This window comes from Procambarus clarkii, chromosome 64 (genome assembly GCF_040958095.1).
Source record: "Procambarus clarkii isolate CNS0578487 chromosome 64, FALCON_Pclarkii_2.0, whole genome shotgun sequence".
NCBI classification, from domain to species: Eukaryota; Metazoa; Arthropoda; class Malacostraca; order Decapoda; family Cambaridae; genus Procambarus; species Procambarus clarkii.
The window spans coordinates 2682879-2703362 of NC_091213.1; the positions used below are offsets into that span (position 1 = coordinate 2682879).

Here is a 20484-nt window from a genome sequence, read left to right on the forward strand (position 1 = left end):
GATTATCGTGATAGGCCCATTCAAAGCTGGAGAAATTGTTGACTTGGAGAGCGTGCAGTGATTCTGTACTGCTATAATCCACTCTATAAAACATCTAAATTATTGGGACCGATTAAAAGTTCTAAATCTGTATACTCAGAAGTGCAGGCGAGAGATGCATAATAATTTACACGTGCAACATATTAAGAGGGACTGGTTCAGAATCTGCGCACGGAAATAATATTACATAAAACCAGTAGACATGGCAGGAAGTGCAAAATAGCCTCAATGAAAAGCAGAGGTGCAATATGTATGCTGAGGGAGAAATCAATAAATACCAGAGGCCCGAGACTGTTCAACTCGCTTCCAATCCACATCAGGGGCATAACTGGCCGACCCCTCACAGTGTTCAAGAGAGAACTTTATAAACACACCCAAACAATAAAATATCCACCAGGTTGTGATTCATACATCAGGCTGCGAGCAGCCGCGTCCAACACCCTGGTTGACCAGACCTTGACTCCCAGGAATCACAACATGGTTGACCGCAAGATTAGGTAACAACACGAAACAGGAGCGTGGGTCTGGGACATCACCAGGTAGGGGAGTGATTCAGGGACATCAGCCAAGCAGGGGTGCGGGTCGGGGAGCACGCCAGGCGGGATCATGGGTCCCCCAACACCAGGCAGGCGCATGGCATGCGTGCATGCTCGCCTCTATTATTCAGGCGGGCGTGGGGGACGCTGGGTGCCAAAACAGGTCATACCCTGCCGCCTGCAAAACATTTTTGATGGCAAATTTTTCCCCCTCTCAGTAGAGATTGTTTTGGAGGCTATTCCTGACTCAAAGGTAAGTGGAGTGATGGTGTTGTGTTCGTGATGTGTAGGTGGGTTGTGCTTAGTGCTGTGTAGGTGGGTTGTGCTTAGTGCTGTGTAGGTGGGTTGTGCTTAGTGCTGTGTAGGTGGGTTGTGCTTAGTGTTGTGTAGGTGGGTTGTGCTTAGTGCTGTGTAGGTGGGTTGTGCTTAGTGCTGTGTAGGTGGGTTGTGCTTAGTGCTGTGTAGGTGGGTTGTGCTTAGTGCTGTGTAGGTGGGTTGTGCTTAGTGCTGTGTAGGTGGGTTGTGCTTAGTGCTGTGTAGGTGGGTTGTGTTTAATTCAGTGTAGGTGGGTTGTGCTTAGTGCTGTGTAGGTGGGTTGTGTTTAGTGCTGTGTAGGTGGGTTGTGTTTAGTTCTATGTAGGTGGGTTGTGCTTAATGCTGTGTAGGTGGGTTGTGTTTAGTGCTGTGTAGGTGGGTTGTGCTTAATGCTGTGTAGGTGGGTTGTGCTTAGTACTGTGTAGGTGGGTTGTGCTTAGTGCTGTGTAGGTGGGTTGTGTTTAGTGCTGTGTAGGTGGGTTGTGCTTAATGCTGTGTAGGTGGGTTGTGCTTAGTACTGTGTAGGTGGGTTGTGCTTAGTGCTGTGTAGGTGGGTTGTGTTTAGTGCTGTGTAGGTGGGTTGTGCTTAGTACTGTGTAGGTGGGTTGTGCTTAATGCTGTGTAGGTGGGTTGTGTTTAGTGCTGTGTAGGTGGGTTGTGTTTAGTTCTGTGTAGGTGGGTTGTGCTTAATGCTGTGTAGGTGGGTTGTGCTTAGTGCTGTGTAGGTGGGTTGTGCTTAATGCTGTGTAGGTGGGTTGTGCTTAGTACTGTGTAGGTGGGTTGTTCTTAGTGCTGTGTAGGTTGGTTGTGTTTAGTTCTGTGTAGGTGGGTTGTGCTTAATGCTGTGTAGGTGGGTTGTGCTTAGTGCTGTGTAGGTGGGTTGTGTTTAGTTCTGTGTAGGTGGGTTGTGCTTAATGCTGTGTAGGTGGGTTGTGCTTAGTGCTGTGTAGGTGGGTTGTGCTTAGTGTTGTGTAGGTGGGTTGTGCTTAGTGCTGCGTAGGTGGGTTGTGCTTAGTTCTGTGTAGGTGGGTTGTGTTTAGTTCTGTGTAGGTGGGTTGTGCTTAGTGCTGTGTAGGTGGGTTGTTCTTAGTGCTGTGTAGGTGGGTTGTGCTTAGTGCTGTGTAGGTGGGTTGTGCTTAGTGTTGTGTAGGTGGGTTGTGCTTAGTGCTGTGTAGGTGGGTTGTGCTTAGTGTTGTGTAGGTGGGTTGTGTTTAGTGTTGTGTAGGTGGGTTGTGTTTAGTTCTGTGTAGGTGGGTTGTGCTTAGTGTTGTGTAGGTGGGTTGTGTAGGTGGGTTGTGCTTAGTGCTGTGTAGGTGGGTTGTGCTTAGTTCTGTGTAGGTGGGATGGGCTTAGTGCTGTGTAGGTGGGTTGTGTAGGTGGGTTGTGTTTAGTTCTGTGTAGGTGGGTTGTGCTTAGTGTTGTGTAGGTGGGTTGTGCTTAGTGCTGTGTAGGTGGGTTGTGCTTAGTACTGTGTAGGTGGGTTGTGCTTAGTGCTGTGTAGGTGGGTTGTTCTTAGTGCTGTGTAGGTGGGTTGTGTTTAGTTCTGTGTAGGTGGGTTGTGCTTAGTGCTGTGTAGGTGGGTTGTGCTTAGTGTTGTGTAGGTGGGTTGTGCTTAGTACTGTGTAGGTGGGTTGTGCTTAGTGCTGTGTAGGTGGGTTGTTCTTAGTGCTGTGTAGGTGGGTTGTGTTTAGTTCTGTGTAGGTGGGTTGTGCTTAGTGCTGTGTAGGTGGGTTGTGCTTAGTGCTGTGTAGGTGGGTTGTTCTTAGTGTTGTGTAGGTGGGTTGTGTAGGTGGGTTGTGCTTAGTGTTGTGTAGGTGGGTTGTGTAGGTGGGTTGTGCTTAGTGTTGTGTAGGTGGGTTGTGTAGGTGGGTTGTGCTTAGTGTTGTGTAGGTGGGTTGTGCTTAGTGCTGTGTAGGTGGGTTGTGCTTAGTGCTGTGTAGGTGGGTTGTGCTTAGTGCTGTGTAGGTGGGTTGTGCTTAGTGCTGTGTAGGTGGGTTGTGCTTAGTGTTGTGTAGGTGGGTTGTGCTTAGTGCTGTGTAGGTGGGTTGTGCTTAGTGTTGTGTAGGTGGGTTGTGCTTAGTGCTGTGTAGGTGGGTTGTGCTTAGTGCTGTGTAGGTGGGTTGTGCTTAGTGCTGTGTAGGTGGGTTGTGCTTAGTGTTGTGTAGGTGGGTTGTGCTTAGTGCTGTGTAGGTGGGTTGTGTAGGTGGGTTGTGCTTAGTGTTGTGTAGGTGGGTTGTGCTTAGTGCTGTGTAGGTGGGTTGTGTAGGTGGGTTGTGCTTAGTGTTGTGTAGGTGGGTTGTGCTTAGTGCTGTGTAGGTGGGTTGTGTAGGTGGGTTGTGCTTAGTGCTGTGTAGGTGGGTTGTGCTTAGTGCTGTGTAGGTGGGTTGTGTAGGTGGGTTGTGCTGTGTAGGTAGTGTAGTGCTGTGTAGGTGGGTTGTGCTTAGTGCTGTGTAGGTGGGTTGTGCTTAGTGCTGTGTAGGTGGGTTGTGCTTAGTGTTGTGTAGGTGGGTTGTGCTTAGTGCTGTGTAGGTGGGTTGTGCTTAGTGCTGTGTAGGTGGGTTGTGCTTAGTGTTGTGTAGGTGGGTTGTGCTTAGTGCTGTGTAGGTGGGTTGTGCTTAGTGCTGTGTAGGTGGGTTGTGTAGGTGGGTTGTGCTTAGTGCTGTGTAGGTGGGTTGTGCTTAGTGCTGTGTAGGTGGGTTGTGCTTAGTGCTGTGTAGGTGGGTTGTGCTTAGTGCTGTGTAGGTGGGTTGTGCTTAGTGCTGTGTAGGTGGGTTGTGCTTAGTGTTGTGTAGGTGGGTTGTGCTTAGTGTTGTGTAAGTGGGTTGTGCATAGTGCTGTGTAGGTGGGTTGTGCTTAGTGCTGTGTAGGTGGGATGGGCTTAGTGCTGTGTAGGTGGGTTGTGCTTAGTTCTGTGTAGGTGGGATGGGCTTAGTGCTGTGTAGGTGGGATGGGCTTAGTGCTGTGTAGGTGGGTTGTGCTTAGTGCTGTGTAGGTGGGTTGTGCTTAGTGCTGTGTAGGTGGGTTGTGCTTAGTTCTGTGTAGGTGGGATGGGCTTAGTGCTGTGTAGGTGGGATGGGCTTAGTGCTGTGTAGGTGGGTTGTGCTTAGTGTTGTGTAGGTGGGTTGTGCTTAGTGCTGTGTAGGTGGGTTGTGCTTAGTTCTGTGTAGGTGGGATGGGCTTAGTGCTGTGTAGGTGGGTTGTGCTTAGTGCTGTGTAGGTGGGTTGTGTTTAGTTCTGTGTAGGTGGGTTGTGCTTAGTGCTGTGTAGGTGGGTTGTTTAGTTCTGTGTAGGTGGGTTGTGCTTAGTTCTGTGTAGGTGGGTTGTGCTTAGTGCTGTGTAGGTGGGTTGTGCTTAGTGCTGTGTAGGTGGGTTGTGCTTAGTGCTGTGTAGGTGGGTTGTATTTAGTTCTGTGTAGGTGGGTTTGGCTTAGTGCTGTGTAGGTGGGTTGTGCTTAGTGCTGTGTAGGTGGGTTGTGCTTAGTGTTGTGTAGGTGGGTTGTGCTTAGTGCTGTGTAGGTGGGTTGTGCTTAGTGCTGTGTAGGTGGGTTGTGCTTAGTGCTGTGTAGGTGGGTTGTATTTAGTTCTGTGTAGGTGGGTTGGGCTTAGTGGTGTGTAGGTGGGTTGTGCTTAGTGCTGTGTAGGTGGGTTGTGCTTAGTGCTGTGTAGGTGGGTTGTGCTTAGTGTTATGTAGGTGGGTTGTGCTTAGTGCTGTGTAGGTGGGTTGTGCTTAGTGCTGTGTAGGTGGGTTGTGCTTAGTGCTGTGTAGGTGGGTTGTGCTTAGTGCTGTGTAGGTGGGTTGTGCTTAGTGCTGTGTAGGTGGGTTGTGCTTAGTGCTGTGTAGGTGGGTTGTGCTTAGTGCTGTGTAGGTGGGTTGTGCTTAGTGCTGTGTAGGTGGGTTGTGCTTAGTGTTATGTAGGTGGGTTGTGCTTAGTGTTGTGTAGGTGGGTTGTGCTTAGTGCTGTGTAGGTGGGTTGTGCTTAGTTCTGTGTAGGTGGGTTGTGTAGGTGGGTTGTGCTTAGTACTGTGTAGGTGGGTTGTGTAGGTGGGTTGTGCTTAGTACTGTGTAGGTGGGTTGTGCTTAGTACTGTGTAGGTGGGTTGTGCTTAGTTCTGTGTAGGTGGGTTGTGCTTAGTGCTGTGTAGGTGGGTTGTGCTTAGTGCTGTGTAGGTGGGTTGTGCTTAGTGCTGTGTAGGTGGGTTGTGCTTAGTGCTGTGTGGGTGGGTTGTGCTTAGTGCTGAGTAGGTGGGTTGTGCTTAGGGTTGTATAGGTGGGTTGTGCTTAGGGTTGTGTAGGTGGGTTGTGCTTAGTACTGCGTAGGTGGGTTGTGCTTAGTACTGTGTAGGTGGGTTGTGCTTAGTTCTGTGTAGGTGGGTTGTGCTTAGTGCTGTGTAGGTGGGTTGTGCTTAGTGCTGTGTAGGTGGGTTGTGCTTATTTCTGTGTAGGTGGGTTGTGCTTAGTGCTGTGTGGGTGGGTTGTGCTTAGTGCTGAGTAGGTGGGTTGTGCTTAGGGTTGTATAGGTGGGTTGTGCTTAGGGTTGTGTAGGTGGGTTGTGCTTAGTACTGCGTAGGTGGGTTGTGCTTAGTACTGTGTAGGTGGGTTGTGCTTAGTTCTGTGTAGGTGGGTTGTGCTTAGTGCTGTGTAGGTGGGTTGTGCTTAGTGCTGTGTAGGTGGGTTGTGCTTAGTTCTGTGTAGGTGGGTTGTGCTTAGTTCTGTGTAGGTGGGTTTTGTAGGTGGGTTGTGCTTAGTACTGTGTAGGTGGGTTGTGTAGGTGGATTGTGCTTAGTACTGTGTAGGTGGGTTGTGCTTAGTGTTGTGTAGGTGGGTTGTGCTTAGTTCTGTGTAGGTGGTTTGTGCTTAGTTCTGTGTAGGTGGGTTGTGCTTAGTTCTGTGTTGGTGGGTTGTTCTTAGTGCTGTGTAGGTGGGTTGTGCTTAGTTCTGTGTAGGTGGTTTGTGCTTAGTTCTGTGTAGGTGGGTTGTGCTTAGTGCTGTGTAGGTGGGTTGTGCTTAGTTCTGTGTAGGTGGTTTGTGCTTAGTTCTGTGTAGGTGGGTTGTGCTTAGTTCTGTGTTGGTGGGTTGTTCTTAGTGCTGTGTAGGTGGGTTGTGCTTAGTTCTGTGTAGGTGGTTTGTGCTTAGTTCTGTGTAGGTGGGTTGTGCTTAGTTCTGTGTAGGTGGGTTGTGCTTAGTTCTGTGTAGGTGGTTTGTGCTTAGTTCTGTGTAGGTGGGTTGTGCTTAGTTCTGTGTAGGTGGGTTGTGCTTAGTTCTGTGTAGGTGGGTTGTGCTTAGTACTGTGTAGGTGGGTTGTGTAGGTGGGTTGTGCTTAGTACTGTGTAGGTGGGTTGTGCTTAGTGCTGTGTAGGTGGGTTGTGCTTAGTGTTGTGTAGGTGGGTTGTGCTTAGTGCTGTGTAGGTGGGTTGTGCTTAGTACTGTGTAGGTGGGTTGTGTAGGTGGGTTGTGCTTAGTGCTGTGTAGGTGGATTGTGTAGGTGGGTTGTGCTTAGTGCTGTGTTGGTGGGTTGTGCTTAGTACTGTGTAGGTGGGTTGTGTAGGTGGGTTGTGCTTAGTACTGTGTAGGTGGGTTGTGCTTAGTACTGTGTAGGTGGGTTGTGCTTAGTTCTGTTTAGGTGGGTTGTGCTTAGTTCTGTGTAGGTGGGTTGTGCTTAGTTCTGTGTAGGTGGGTTGTGCTTAGTTCTGTGTAGGTGGGTTGTGCTTAATTCTGTGTAGGTGGGTTGTGCTTAGTACTGTGTAGGTGGGTTGTGCTTAGTACCGTGTAGGTGGGTTGTGCTTAGTACCGTGTAGGTGGGTTGTGCTTAGTACCGTGTAGGTGGGTTGTGCTTAGTACCGTGTAGGTGGGTTGTGCTTAGCTCTGTGTAGGTGGGTTGTGCTTAGTGCTGTGTAGGTGGGTTGTGCTTAGTGCTGTGTAGGTGGGTTGTGCTTAGTGCTGTGTAGGTGGGTTGTGCTTAGTTCTGTGTAGGTGGTTTGTGCTTAGTTCTGTGTAGGTGGGTTGTGCTTAGTTCTGTGTTGGTGGGTTGTTCTTAGTGCTGTGTAGGTGGGTTGTGCTTAGTTCTGTGTAGGTGGTTTGTGCTTAGTTCTGTGTAGGTGGGTTGTGCTTAGTTCTGTGTAGGTGGGTTGTGCTTAGTTCTGTGTAGGTGGGTTGTGCTTAGTTCTGTGTAGGTGGGTTGTGTAGGTGGGTTGTGCGTCAACAACCACAACGTTGTTGTGCCTCTTGACCATATAAGGACTGAAACCTGCTAAAATGCCTTACAGGACCAAGTTGGTCCGTCAGTACAAGGCTCCTTGTTATACAACCCGTTCTCGCAGTTGCTTTCTGTCAATATTGGCATATTTAATAAGTGCATATGTGACATACTAATTGATTGTGAATATTTTAGTTTACCTTGAAAAGCTTCATAGAAAACACCGACCTCACCTAACCTTCTTAGTATGTTAAGATAAGCATCTTATTGCTTCTTATTTACAATTATTACTTAACCTATCAACGGTATAGGTTAAGTAATAATTGTAATTAAGAAGCAATAAGATGCTTATCTTAACATACTAAGAAGGTTAGATAAGGTAGGTGTTTTCTATGAAACGTTTCAAGGTTAACTAAAATATTCACAATCAATTAGTATGTCACATATGCACTTATTAAATAAGCCAATATTGACTAAAAGCAACTGCGAGAACGGGTTGTGTTGTATGTCCTGCTGAACACAGCAGGTGCCAGCCAGCCTCGCTCGCCTCACCCCTCTCACACACTCCTACATGCACACACAGTTCTGTGTAGGTGGGTTGTGCTTAGTTCTGTGTAGGTGGGTTGTGTAGGTGGGTTGTGCTTAGTTCTGTGTAGGTGGGTTGTGTAGGCGAGTTGTGCTTAGTTCTGTGTAGGTGGGTTGTGCTTAGTTCTGTGTAGGTGGGTTGTTCTTAGTTCTGTGTAGGTGGGTTGTGTAGGTGGGTTGTGCTTAGTTCTGTGTAGGTGGGTTGTTTTCACCTAACAGTGGGGCAGTAGTAGGCAGTAGGACAAGACTATGTAAGATATGTAAGACTTACATATCATATACTTACATATAAGATATGCAAGACTTACAAGATATGTAAGTAGGCAGTAGGACGGCGGTCAGTGAACAAGGGTAGGACGTGCAGTCCGCGAATTACTTCAATATTCTCGGGATATTTACGTACCAGTGAGCCCAAAACATAGTTTTTGGTCATATGAAAGGTACAGCAACGCAGTGATAACGCAACATAGTGAATTCTTATAACGTTTGATAAGAAAAAAATTGAAAAAGAACGGGATTGTGGCAAGACGGTGGCACCAGAGGCTGCGAACGGAAGAGTTTGGACCACCACGTGGGAGGACCTCTGGCGGGGAAGTCAACAACAATATCGGACATCGCTTCATAAATCACCTAATTGTGCTGTGGGATGCTTACTCGGAGGTGAGTGCCTCTCAAAGTCAGTCATATAAGGTGTACAGTGTTTTTTTTATATAGTAATTAGCTTTGAACATAAGTTAATTAAAATACGAAAAAGTAGCTCAAGAGCCTCAGCTTGGTACCAGCTTCTCACACCTGTGTGTTACATTACACCGCCACTGACTAGACCTACCCCCCCCTCCTCCTCACCACAACAAGCCAGTGTAAACACACACACACACACACACACACACACACATGCACGCACGCACACACTGGTGACCGCTCACCCTCACCCACCCTCACCCCTCACGGTCCCACGCCTTACACTGCCCCAAGACACCCCCCCCTACCCCTACCCCTATACACAAACACCCCCGCACTCAACACACACACACACACACACACACACACACACACACACACACACACACACACACACACACACACACACACACACACACACACACACGCACGCTCGCGCGCGCACACACACACACGCACGCTCGCGCGCGCACACACACACACGCACGCTCGCGCGCGCACACACACACGCACACACACACAACCTCTCTCTGTACCCTCCCGCACTAACCCACCCCCACACACCCTCTCCATCCCCCTCCCTCACTTCCACCTTCCACCTCTCCCCATATACTCACACACCTCTCTCTCTCTCTCTCCCTCCCTCCCTCCCCCTTTCTCTCCCTCTCCCCCTCTCTCTCCCTCCCCCCTCTCTCTCCCCCTCCCCCCTCTCTCTCCCCCTCCCCCCCTCTCTCTCCCCCTCCCCCCTCTCTCTCCCCCTCCCCCTCTCTCTCTCCCCCTCCCCCTCTCTCTCTCCCCCTCTCTCTCTCTCCCCCCTCTCTCTCTCCCCCTCCCCCTCTCTCTCCCTCACCCCCTCTCTCCCTCCCCTCTCTCCCTCCCCTCTCTCTCTCCCTCCCCTCTCTCTCTCCCTCCCCTCTCTCGCTCCCACCCCTCTCTCTCTCTTCCTCCCCCCCTCTCTCTCGATCCCTCCCCCCCTCTCTCTGTCTCTGTCTCTGTCTCTGTCTCTCTCTCTCTCTCTCTCTCTCTCTCTCTCTCTCTCTCTCTCTCTCTCTCTCTCTCTCTCTCTCTCTCTCTCTCTCTCTCTCTCTCACACACACACTCATAGGGAAATCATGGAAGGGAGACGAACTCTGACTGCCAAACGCAGGACATTCACAACTGGAACAAACACAGAGGATGGGATGGAACAGGAAGCCTGGATGAAGGAAGTACTCCAGCAAATGAAGAATGAATTCAGTGAAGGACTGAGGGTAATGAGGGAGACAGTAGCCAACCTGCAAGATGATTTAAGGGCAGCAAAGGAGGAGATAAGATACCTAAAGGAGACTCTTCCACAATACCAGGCACAAACCGTACCCCAGGGAGATGGGAATGCTACTGTGGAGGGGACCACCACAACCCAGATCTCATTTGCTGAAATGCTTAAAAAGAGCCCTGAAGCTAGGTCTGCGGTTAAGGAAGTTGCCATGGAAGTGGCTTCCTCTCAGGAAGCAGCTAGATGTACTAGCCGGCTGATAGAGAGAAATAGAGCAGTAGTAGTAGCAGGCATTAAAGAACAAACAGGGACCAGACCAAAGGAGCGGAGAGACAAGGACAAAAACATGATTAAAGAGATCCTTAAAGAGGTAAGGATGGAGGGAGCTGAGCGAAATGTTGAAAAGGTTTTCAGGCTTGGAAAGTACAACAAGGACAGAGACCGAATGATAGAGGTGGTTTTCATGAGCGAAATCGCGAAAGAGGAACTGCTAGCAAGGAAGTGTTGTCTAAAAGGTGTAGAGAAGTTCAAGAAAATATTCCTGCAGAGGGATATGACAAGGGAAGAGAGAATACGGACAGCAGACGCGAGGAAGGAGCGCAGGGAGAGAGAAGGAAATCAGAGTACCACAACCCAGAACCCTACAATCCCAGAGGGAAGTGGAGAACCCTCCTCAAACAGTGCAACAGCCACAGGGATTGGGGCACCACCCCCACATTCTACCCAACCCGCCCCATCCCCTGTCAGCCCCCCCATTAAGTACCCACCTAGGGCACCCTCCCCCCACCCACCCCCCTCCCCCCACCCACCCCCCTCCCCCCACCCACCCCCTCCCCCCACTCACCCCCCCTTCTCCCCCTCACCCCTCTCCCCAGGACCTCCCTTCTCTCCCATCCCCCATGCCCTCCCTTCTCCCACACGCCTTCCCGTCTCTCCCACCCCCATGCCCTCCCTTCCCCCCCTCCCCCCTAAGCCCCCCACTCTCCCCCACCCCACCTAAGTCTTCCCCTCTCCCCCACTCCCCTAAACCCTCCCCTCTTCCTCACCCACCTAAGCCCTACCTTTTCCCCCAAGCCCCACAAGCCCTCCACCCTTTTCTCTCCCCCCAAGCCCCCCCATCTCCCCTATCCCCCACAGCCTCTCCTCCCCCCATGCTTCCCCAACCCTCCCTCTCTTACCCACCTCCTGTACCCTCCCCCTCTTATCCACCCCCTGTACCCTCCCCCTCTTATCCACCCCCTGTACCCTCCCCCTCTCCCCCACCACCCCAAACCCTCCCTCCTCCACCAATCCCCCCGTGCCAGGTCCCCCCAGCTCCCACTCACCCCAGATCGCAAAGGTCCCCCCCAGAAAAGCAGAAGAGAGTCAGTTTCAGGGTGATGTACTCGAACATAGATGGGATCACAAGCAAGACAAGTGAACTAAGGGAAAGAGCACAAGAAGTTAACCCAGATGTAATCGGACTCACTGAAACAAAACTCTCTGGAATCATAACGAATGCCGTGTTTCCCCAGGAGTATACAGTAATAAGGAAAGAGAGGGAAGGTAGGGGAGGAGGCGGAGTGGCCCTACTCATGAGAAGGGAATGGAGTTTTAAGGAGATGGCCATCCCGGGCTGTGAGGAGTTCAGAGACTACATAGCAGGCACCATAACAATGGGAGGACCAAGAATAGTAGTAGCAGTAATATACAACCCTCCACCAAATGACAGGAGACCCAGTCAAGAGTATGAAAACAACAACAAGGCAGTTAACACTATAATTGAGAGGGCAGCCTCTGCTGCCTGTAGAAATAGATCCCACCTGCTCATCATGGGCGACTTCAATCACGGAAAGATTGACTGGGAGAACAAGGAACCGCATGGAGGCGAGGATACGTGGAGAGCCAAACTATTGGAGGTGGTGACAAGCAACTTTTTAACCCAGCATGTCGGAGAACCCACAAGGATGCGAGGCAATGACGAACCAGCGAGACTCGACCTAGTCTTCACTCTGAACGACTCCGACATAAGAGAAATCGGTTTTGAGGACCCAGTAGGAATGAGCGACCACAGTGTACTGGTGTTTGAGTACTTGATTGAAGAAGGGTTATTGAACTCGAGGAGGGATACCGAAACCAAAAGGTTAGCATACCGAAAGGGAAACTATGAGGGGATAAGAAAATTCCTAACAGATATAGCATGGGAAACAGAGCTCAGGGGAAAGACGGCCCAAGATATGATGGATTACATCACGCAGAAGTGCAAGGAAAGGAAGTGCAAACAAGTTTGTCCCAGTCCAAAAGGAAAACAGAGAAATGAAGATGAGAAACCCATGGTTTAATCAAAGATGTAGGCTAGCTAAGCAGCAAAGTAAAAGGGCATGGAGAAACTATAGGAATAACAGGACACTGGAGAGCAGAGAAAGATACCAGAATGCCAGGAATGAATATGTCAGGATGAGAAGAGAGGCAGAAAGACAATACGAAAATGACATCGCAAGCAAGGCAAAGACTCAGCCTAAATTGTTGCATAGCCACATTAGGAGAAAAACAACAGTAAAGGAACAGGTTATGAGATTAAGGATAGGGGCGGAAGGATTCACTACAAATGACAAGGAAGTGTGTGAGGAATTGAATAAGAAATTCCAGGAGGTCTTTACCTTAGAGCAAGGAGAAATTCCAGAGGTAAGTGAGGGAATAGCTAACCAGGAACCACTGGAAGAGTTTGAGATTACCAGTGGGGAAGTAAGGAAGTGTTTACTAGAGTTGGACGTGACGAAGGCTATAGGCCCAGATGGAATCTCCCCTTGGGTTCTAAAGGAAGGAGCAAGAGAACTGAGCCTACCACTCTCCATAGTGTATAACAAATCACTGGCAACAGGGGAACTGCCAGATATTTGGAAAGCAGCTAACGTAGTCCCGATATACAAGAAAGGGGATAGACAGGAGGCACTGAACTACAGGCCAGTGTCCCTAACCTGCATACCATGCAAGCTGATGGAGAAGATTGTGCGAAAAAAACTAGTGGAGCATCTGGAGCGAAGGAACTTTGTAACACAGCATCAACATGGGTTCAGGGATGGCAGGTCCTGCCTCACAGAGTTACTTGAATTCTACGACCAGGCAACAAAAATAAGGCAAGAAAGAGAAGGGTGGGCAGACTGCATATTTTTGGAATGTCAGAAAGCCTTTGATACAGTGCCACACAAGAGGCTAGTGCGAAAGTTGGAGATGCAGGCTGGAGTGAGAGGGAAGGTACTCCGGTGGATAGAGGAGTACCTAAGCAACAGGAGACAACGAGTCTGTGTGAGGGGTGAGGTCTCAGATTGGCGAGACGTCACAAGTGGAGTCCCGCAGGGGTCAGTCCTTGGACCTATACTGTTTCTGGTATATGTAAATGATCTCCCAGAGGGTATAGATTCGTTCCTCTCAATGTTTGCCGACGATGCAAAAATTATGAGGAGGATTGAAACAGAGGATGATAGTAGGAGGCTACAAGATGACCTGGATAGACTGAGTGAATGGTCCAACAAATGGCTGTTGAAGTTCAACCCGAGTAAATGCAAAGTAATGAAACTAGGCAGTGGAAACAGGAGGCCAGGCACAGGATACAGAATAGGAGATGAAGTACTTAATGAAACAGACAGAGAGAAAGATCTAGGAGTTGATATCACACCAAACCTGTCTCCTGAAGCCCACATAAAGAGAATAACGTCTGCGGCATATGCGAGGCTGGCTAACATCAGAACGGCGTTCAGGAACCTGAGTAAGGAATCATTCAGAATCTTGTACACCACATATGTAAGACCAATCCTGGAGTATGCGGCCCCAGCATGGAGCCCGTACCTTGTCAAGCACAAGACGAAGCTGGAAAAAGTCCAAAGGTATGCTACTAGACTAGTCCCAGAACTAAGAGGCATGAGTTATGAGGAAAGGCTGCGGGAAATGCACCTTACGACACTGGAAGACAGAAGAGTAAGGGGGGACATGATCACAACCTACAAAATCCTCAGGGGAATCGACCGGGTAAACAAGGATGAACTATTCAACACTGGTGGGACGCGAACAAGGGGACACAGGTGGAAGCTGAGTACCCAAATGAGCCACAGAGACGTTAGAAAGAACTTTTTCAGTGTCAGAGTAGTTAGTAAATGGAATGCATTAGGAAGTGATGTGGTGGAGGCTGACTCCATACACAGTTTCAAATGTAGATATGATAGAGCCCAATAGGCTCAGGAATCTGTACACCAGTTGATTGACGGTTGAGAGGCGGGACCAAAGAGCCAGAGCTCAACCCCCGCAAGCACAATTAGGTGAGTACACACTCATGCGCACACGACACACACACACACTACTACTCACTAATATAACATGGAACAAGGTAATACATTTGCACTGTTACACAGTTATGAAAATAATAGATTAGGCTACCGCCCTCAGACTCTATGAAGAATCTGAGGCAACAGAGGTCCGAGGGCGCCGGAACAGCTCAGAAGATAATGCCTTTCATTCTACTTAACTGCATCTTTTCATGCTTCTGAGTTTCACCTCTTCTTGGTTGTCTGACTCTACGCTTTCACATTGCTGTCATCTCTGACAGAGGAAGGTGACATAAGACCTGGTGGAATGGAGATGGTGACTGGTCGTCCCGTGACGTGAATAGTGAACGATCCGTTGCTGGTATGTAGAATACTTAGAGGAACAGGAGGTTGTCCTGGTAGATTAGCAATTGTTATTTTGCATGGCGTTGGAGATTTCTTGGACTTGTAATCCTGGGGTGGTAGAGTTGTCAGAGACATTTATGATATTGACAGTCATCTGAACGGGGTGAGAATAGCTTGAGCTACCTCATCTCTTTGTGTGTATTTTACCTCAATAAACTTACTTCAATTTCACAGTCATCTGATGATGAATGGGTATCTTCATCCTCATCGTCAACAGGTATAGCTGTGGCATCTGTGATCTGGACGGGAGCTGCAGCTATCGAGGTTGCAAGAGCAACATGTAGTGCCGTCATCGTCAATGGCGATTCTGTCTGGGTGGCTGCATTCACCAGGGCCTTATCCGGCACGTTCACAGGCGGCATGGTGTTGGTCTTCAGAAGATTATTGACTGTGGATGAACAGCCTGTGGCCTTCTATTGCGGCCCTGTCAGCGTGTGCTAGTATAACCTGGGTATGGACGGAGTTGGTCGCTGGTGCTTCAGACCTTGGAGGGTTCGACTTTAATGGCAGGCGATTGTGACCTGTCCATTCACACAGCTGTTGTCGCTTGATGGGTGCAGGTAGGCTCGGGAACCGTTCTCAGCTTAGGTCAATGTTGTCAGCAGTTGGCTTTGAGTGGACGCGGTTTAATTTCACGTGTTCTTCATTTTTGTACATCTTCCTTCCTTTTTGGAGCAAAGGTGGGAGGTGGCGGTGTGTTGTCCACCACAGAGGGTGCAGGTTTTGGTGTTCCTTCTCGCTGTGTGTGCCTGAACATGTGCTGCATCTCGCTACAACTTCTGGGCATTTGTTTGTGAAGTTGTGTGAGATTTAATTTAATTTAATAGTGTCTTTGCTGGCAAGGAGTAGTTGACTAGTTCTCCTGCCAGGCGGACGAAGCCGTCGACCACATGTTGGAGGTCCCCCCTCTCCGTCGACTCCAGCACGCCGTACTTAAAGCACTGTTTTATGTTGTAGTGTTTTCATAGAGATCAGGGATGGAGAGGAAGTAATGCCGAAGCATCTGAATCCTCGTTGAGCCACTTTCTGCGAGGCTGTTGCAAACGATATTTTCAGTGTAGGGCGAGTGTTGTCAACATTTCTGATTACTTGTGTCCAAGTGGCGGTTAAAGAGGGATTTTACTCATTTACCTGGAGAATAATATCTTCAGCTTTTTCCGCTGTCCAGCGGTTCAGCCTGATGACAAAAATTGTTCTGTTGGCCGTGTATTGTCTTGGTGGTATTGGCAAGGAGTTACAAAATGAAATTAGGACTACTACTGAGTATTTACAAGGCCGGGAGTATGACTCTTACTGCCGGGAGAGGAGAATAATATCTAGTCACCATAACAGTGTGTGCGCTCCTGCGGGAGTCCGGAGCTGGTGGAACCTGTCCTCTTAAAAATAACGTCGCTTTCGGCCGTTTGCCCGTATGGCCGAATATGGACGTAATTTGAAAATGAAAAAAAATGAATATAAATTTGGGATTTTTTTTCAACAACAGTAAGTTAAGGGTCCTCTGATAGGTTATGTGGGCAGGAAATTCTCATAAAGTTTCAAAACGGTATGAAAAACGTTAATGGAAAGAATCCACTTCTAAGCTTGCCGAGTAAGCCGGACGACTCAAACAGAAAAACGGAACAGTACGTCACTTTTGTGAGTAGATTTCATTTCAAATTACATCCAAATTTGGCCATAGCTTGCATACGAGCCAAAAGTGACGTTATTTTTAAGAGGACGGGTTGCGGAGCTACCAGTGAGAAATAACCGGCGAGTGTCTCCATGGAGGAAACTATGAGGAGAAATCTCCAAGCCATTACGACTGTATAGCATGCGAACGGGGACTGAGCCGACCTCATCTCTGCCTACAGCTACCACCAACACCACCTTACTACCGGAACTTTTACACCTCGCCGACACACTAGCGGACAACGACGTCAGCCTATACGTCCACACCATCAACCGGCTGCTCGTACCCGGTGACGGTCCTCGGTGACTTCCCAGCTCCTCCAGCTGCTGCCGGCCCCACCACCAGTCCGGAAACAGGGACGCCACCTACCACTGGCTGTCCTTGCTAGCATCGACATCACCACATCCGAAGACGACGATGGACTACCCGTAACTCCGACAACTGACTTCAGGAGGCGCTCCAGAGCCGACATCGACGTTGACGAGGATGGCCTTGCGACCGACGAAGACGAGGAAGATAAAAGGATCGCCTATGTTCTCTGCGGCAAGTTCAATTCGCCCAGCGAATTCAATGGCAACGCCAACACCAGACGACAACTGGCCCATAAATGTAACTGGATAATGAGCATGAAGGACGTCAACAAACACCCCCATGTATGTCCACGCCTCCTCCATGAACTCCTACACTGACTTCGCCACACTGAAGACAGAGTACCGCTACCCGGAATTCCACCGCAAATTCCCAGACGGACAAATAGAATTCCTGGAAAAGGACCCAAGAATGAGGTGATTTGATAAAATACTATGCCCAAGATTACCATCAGAGTGCCGGTGGGCTGATGGGGAAAATAGCCTCGGCTACCATCAGCTTTTGTCCGGTCGTGATGGTCGAGTGGATAAGATGCCCTGTACACCAGTTGCATAGTGCTTCTGGCAGTATGGGTTCAAGTCACTTCTGGGGTGTGAGTTTTCAGTTGCATACGCCGTGTGGGGGCTTAGTGGGCGGCTGCCGGAGTGTGATGCTCCTTGGGACAGTCCTCTGTCCTTTTCTAGCCTTGTGCTCCTGCTGCCGTCCTCTCCAATTCTGCTGGGCATCTTTTCCTTTTCCTTCTGTTTCGTTTTTCTCCCCCCTCTTCTCCTATCTGCTTGCCGTTTCCTGCCGACCTTTTGCTCGTTCTGGTTCTTCCCTTGGACTTCTTCTATTTTGACGCCCGGGTGCTTGAGGAGGCATACTCTTGCACCCGTAGAACTGCAGTACCCGACGTCGAGAGCGAGGGGAACCTTTTATTGTCAATCCCCCTTTCGTCACTGAACCCGATCTCGACGGACTGTCGGTTTCTTAAGGTGGCGTTTGTGGGGCGTATACTCACGACGCACCCCTAGGAGGCCCCGGCAAGATCGGCGATAGCTTCTTGTTGGGTGTCCTGCCTCTAATTGTGGCTCCGTGGTGGGTGTGGGGGCACATTCGTGAATGAATTCTTATTTTCGTCATGATGATAAACCCTGTTTCGGCTGCTTCTGGTTTACCTTCTCAGGCTCGTGGGGTGGGCGACCAAGCCCCCGAGTCGGTCCGTATTGGAAGACCGGGCTCTGTAGCCTCCGCTGCATTGGGCCCCGACCTTGCTCCTCCTTTGGCCTCTCTGACTCCTTCCCCTGGCTCCCCTCCCTCCTCTGTGGTTGGGTCGAGCCCCAAGCCCCCAGTGGTGACTACCTCGTCCCCTGGCGCGGCTCCTTCTCTAGTTGTAACTACTGCGCCTTTTAACCCCTCTCTCTCTAGGGGTTCTCACCGCCGTCCTCGTCACGGCCGCCCTCGCTCGATTCCTTCCAGTTCTGCTACTTATCAAGCCTTGTTTGGTCCCGCTTCGTGACCAAATATTTCCGCCAAATATTTTGATCTCCTCCCTCTTGATTCTGCGCCTCCTGACGATTTCTCCCTCCATCGACATCTCGTTGATTCCGTGGATGCCTCCATTACTTTCAACCCCACTCGTCTCGGTACACGTGTCGTTGCTGCTCCTTCTCAGGATGCTGCTTCCCGCTTGGCTGCCTTATCCTGCCTTGGTGACCCCTGTTCGGGTCTCGAAGAACGCTCAGTTGAATGCCAGTGTTGGCACTATTTTGCTCCCGCCCCATGTTGCGACCGGTGTTCGGGACCTGCGCGACTGCCACGACGATATTCGACATATCCTTGCTGCCCAGGGCCATTCTATTCTCCAGGTGGACACGTTTACTCGTCCCCCTCGTGGTAGTCGTCGTCAACCCCTCCGGGTTGTGAAGATTACCTTTGATGGTAGGACCCTTCCACCCTCTGTCATTCTTGCTGGTGCCAGGTGCTCTGTCCAGGAGTACATTCCTTCTCCTCGGCTCTGCAACAAGTGCTGGAGGTTTGGGCATGGTGCCCTCCGCTGCTCCGGGACTGTCTCTCTCCGTCCTTTGTGTGGTGGCGAAGGTCACTCTAAGTCGGAGTGCACTTCTCCCCAGGCTCGTTGCCTCAACTGCGGTGAGGCCCATCCTACCTTCTCCCGTGCGTGTGTCTATTACAAGCTTGAGGCAGCCGTCCTCAACTTGAAGCACCGGGAGCGTTTATCTTTTCCTGAGGCGAGACGCCAGGTTCGCCGGCTCCCGCCTTATGCTAATATCTCTTATGCTCGCGTGTTGCGCTCTTCCTCTCCTCGTCCTTCCCGCCTTCCTCAGACTCACAACCGTTTCCGGGCCTTGGACCCTGATGCACCCACTGCCCCCTCCTTTGTTCCTTTGGGTTCTCTCCCGAAGGATCCTCCTCCTGGTCCTCTGTCTGGGGTTCCCCTTCCTTCTACCCAGTCTGTCGTGTCTCCTGTGTCTTCTTCCTCGTCCCCCTCCGATCCTCCTTCCCATCCTCTTCCTCCATCTATCGGCTCTCCCCACCGCCTGTCGGTGCGGGCGGATGTCCATCGCTCTCCTAACGGCCGTCGTGTGTGCTCTCGTTCGGCTTCTCCTGTTGAGACACTGGAATCCGTTGCCCGGTACGTAGGTGCTGGGACACCGGTCTCTTTAAGTCAGAAGCGTAAGCCTGCAACCCGTTCTCGCAAATTCGTAAAGTCAATATTGACTTATTAACTACGTGCATAGGTGATATACTAAACATAATAGATACCCTTAAAAACATTCATAGAAAACACCGACCTTACCTAACCTTGTTAGTATCTTAAGATAAGCATCTTATTGCTTCGTAATTACAATTATTACTTAACCTATACCTATTATAGGTTAGGTAATAATTGTAATTACGAAGCAATAAGATGCTTATCTTAACATACTAAGTAGGTTAGGTAAGGTCGGTGTTTTCTATGAATCTTTTTAAGGGTATCTATTATGTTAAGTATGTCACCTATGCACATATTTAATAAGTCACTATTGACTTATTAAATTTGCGAGAACGGGTTGAAGCCTGGCTCCTCTCCTTCCTCTTCCCCGGCGGGTAAGAAGGCTTCGCTTTCTTCCTCAGCTCCTACTTCTGGCTCTGTTGCTCCTTCCCCTCCCGTTTCAGTGATTGCGCCCCCTGTTCCTGCTATGGAGGTTTCTTTGGCCCCTGCTTCCCTTTCGGTTGCTGCTCTTGCTGGGGTGCGCTCCCCTCTTTCTACTCCCCCTCTTCCTGCTGCTGTCCTTGACTGCTCCTCTCCGTTGTCTCCTCCTCTTCCTCCTCCTCCTCCTCCTCCTCTGGACCCTGCCCGCCCGCCTCTGATCTGTTCTCCCGTTTCCTTCCCTCCGTCTTTACTCAGTTTACCCATGCCCCCTAACCCTGACTTTGCTGACCCTGATCCCGACCCTGATATTCTTTAACGTGCTCTGTTGCTCTTTCGCCTTTGTTTCTTCCTTGTTCTCTGTTTTTGTCCTTTCTCTTCTCGTCGTTGTCCATTCTTCAATGGAACGTTCGAGGTTATTACGCCAATTTCCTCGAACTCCAACTTCTGATTTCGCGGTTTTCGCCCCTTTGTGTCTGTCTCCAGGAGCCAATGCTTGGTGCTCGTCCTGGTCATTTTCGTGGCTATTCCTTTCTCTCCCCCCCCCCCAGCCATTGCTGGGGCTTCTAATTCTTCTGCTCTCTTGATTCGTGCTGATGTTCCCTTTGTTCCTTTGCTTTTTCCTTCGCCTCTCCATTGTTCTGCTGCTCGTATCTTTCTGGGGAAATGGTACACAGTTTGTTCCATTTATCTCCCCCCAAGTGTCCGGCTCTCTCTTCCTGATTTGAAACACCTCCTAGACTCCTTGCCGGAGCCTGTGCTCCTGCTGGGTGACTTCAATTGTCATCATTCTCTTTGGGGTGACGTTCTGACGAATACCCGGGGTCGCCTTCTTGAGCCGTTTCTCCTCTCTTCTTCCCTGTCTCTTCTGAATTCTGGTGAGCCCACTCATTTGGACTCTCGGACTCGCACCCTTTCTTGTCTTGATCTTTCTCTCTGCTCTTCTTCTCTTTACTTAGATTTCACGTGCGGGTTCTTGATGACCTCCATGGAAGTGATCATTTCCCCAT

The 20484-nt window shown here is 49.9% G+C and overlaps 1 protein-coding gene across 1 annotated transcript in view; it reads right to left on the minus strand.

Moving 5' to 3' along the window:
- The window catches only part of LOC138354657 (uncharacterized protein YhgE-like), a 38597-nt gene extending 23929 nt beyond the window's left edge, over positions 1–14668 (minus strand). The window contains exon 1 of the mRNA XM_069309014.1: positions 14468–14668. Coding sequence (XP_069165115.1) covers positions 14468–14668 — 201 coding nt within the window. The remainder of the gene's footprint in view (positions 1–14467) is intronic.
- Between the last annotated feature and the right edge of the window lie 5816 nt (positions 14669–20484).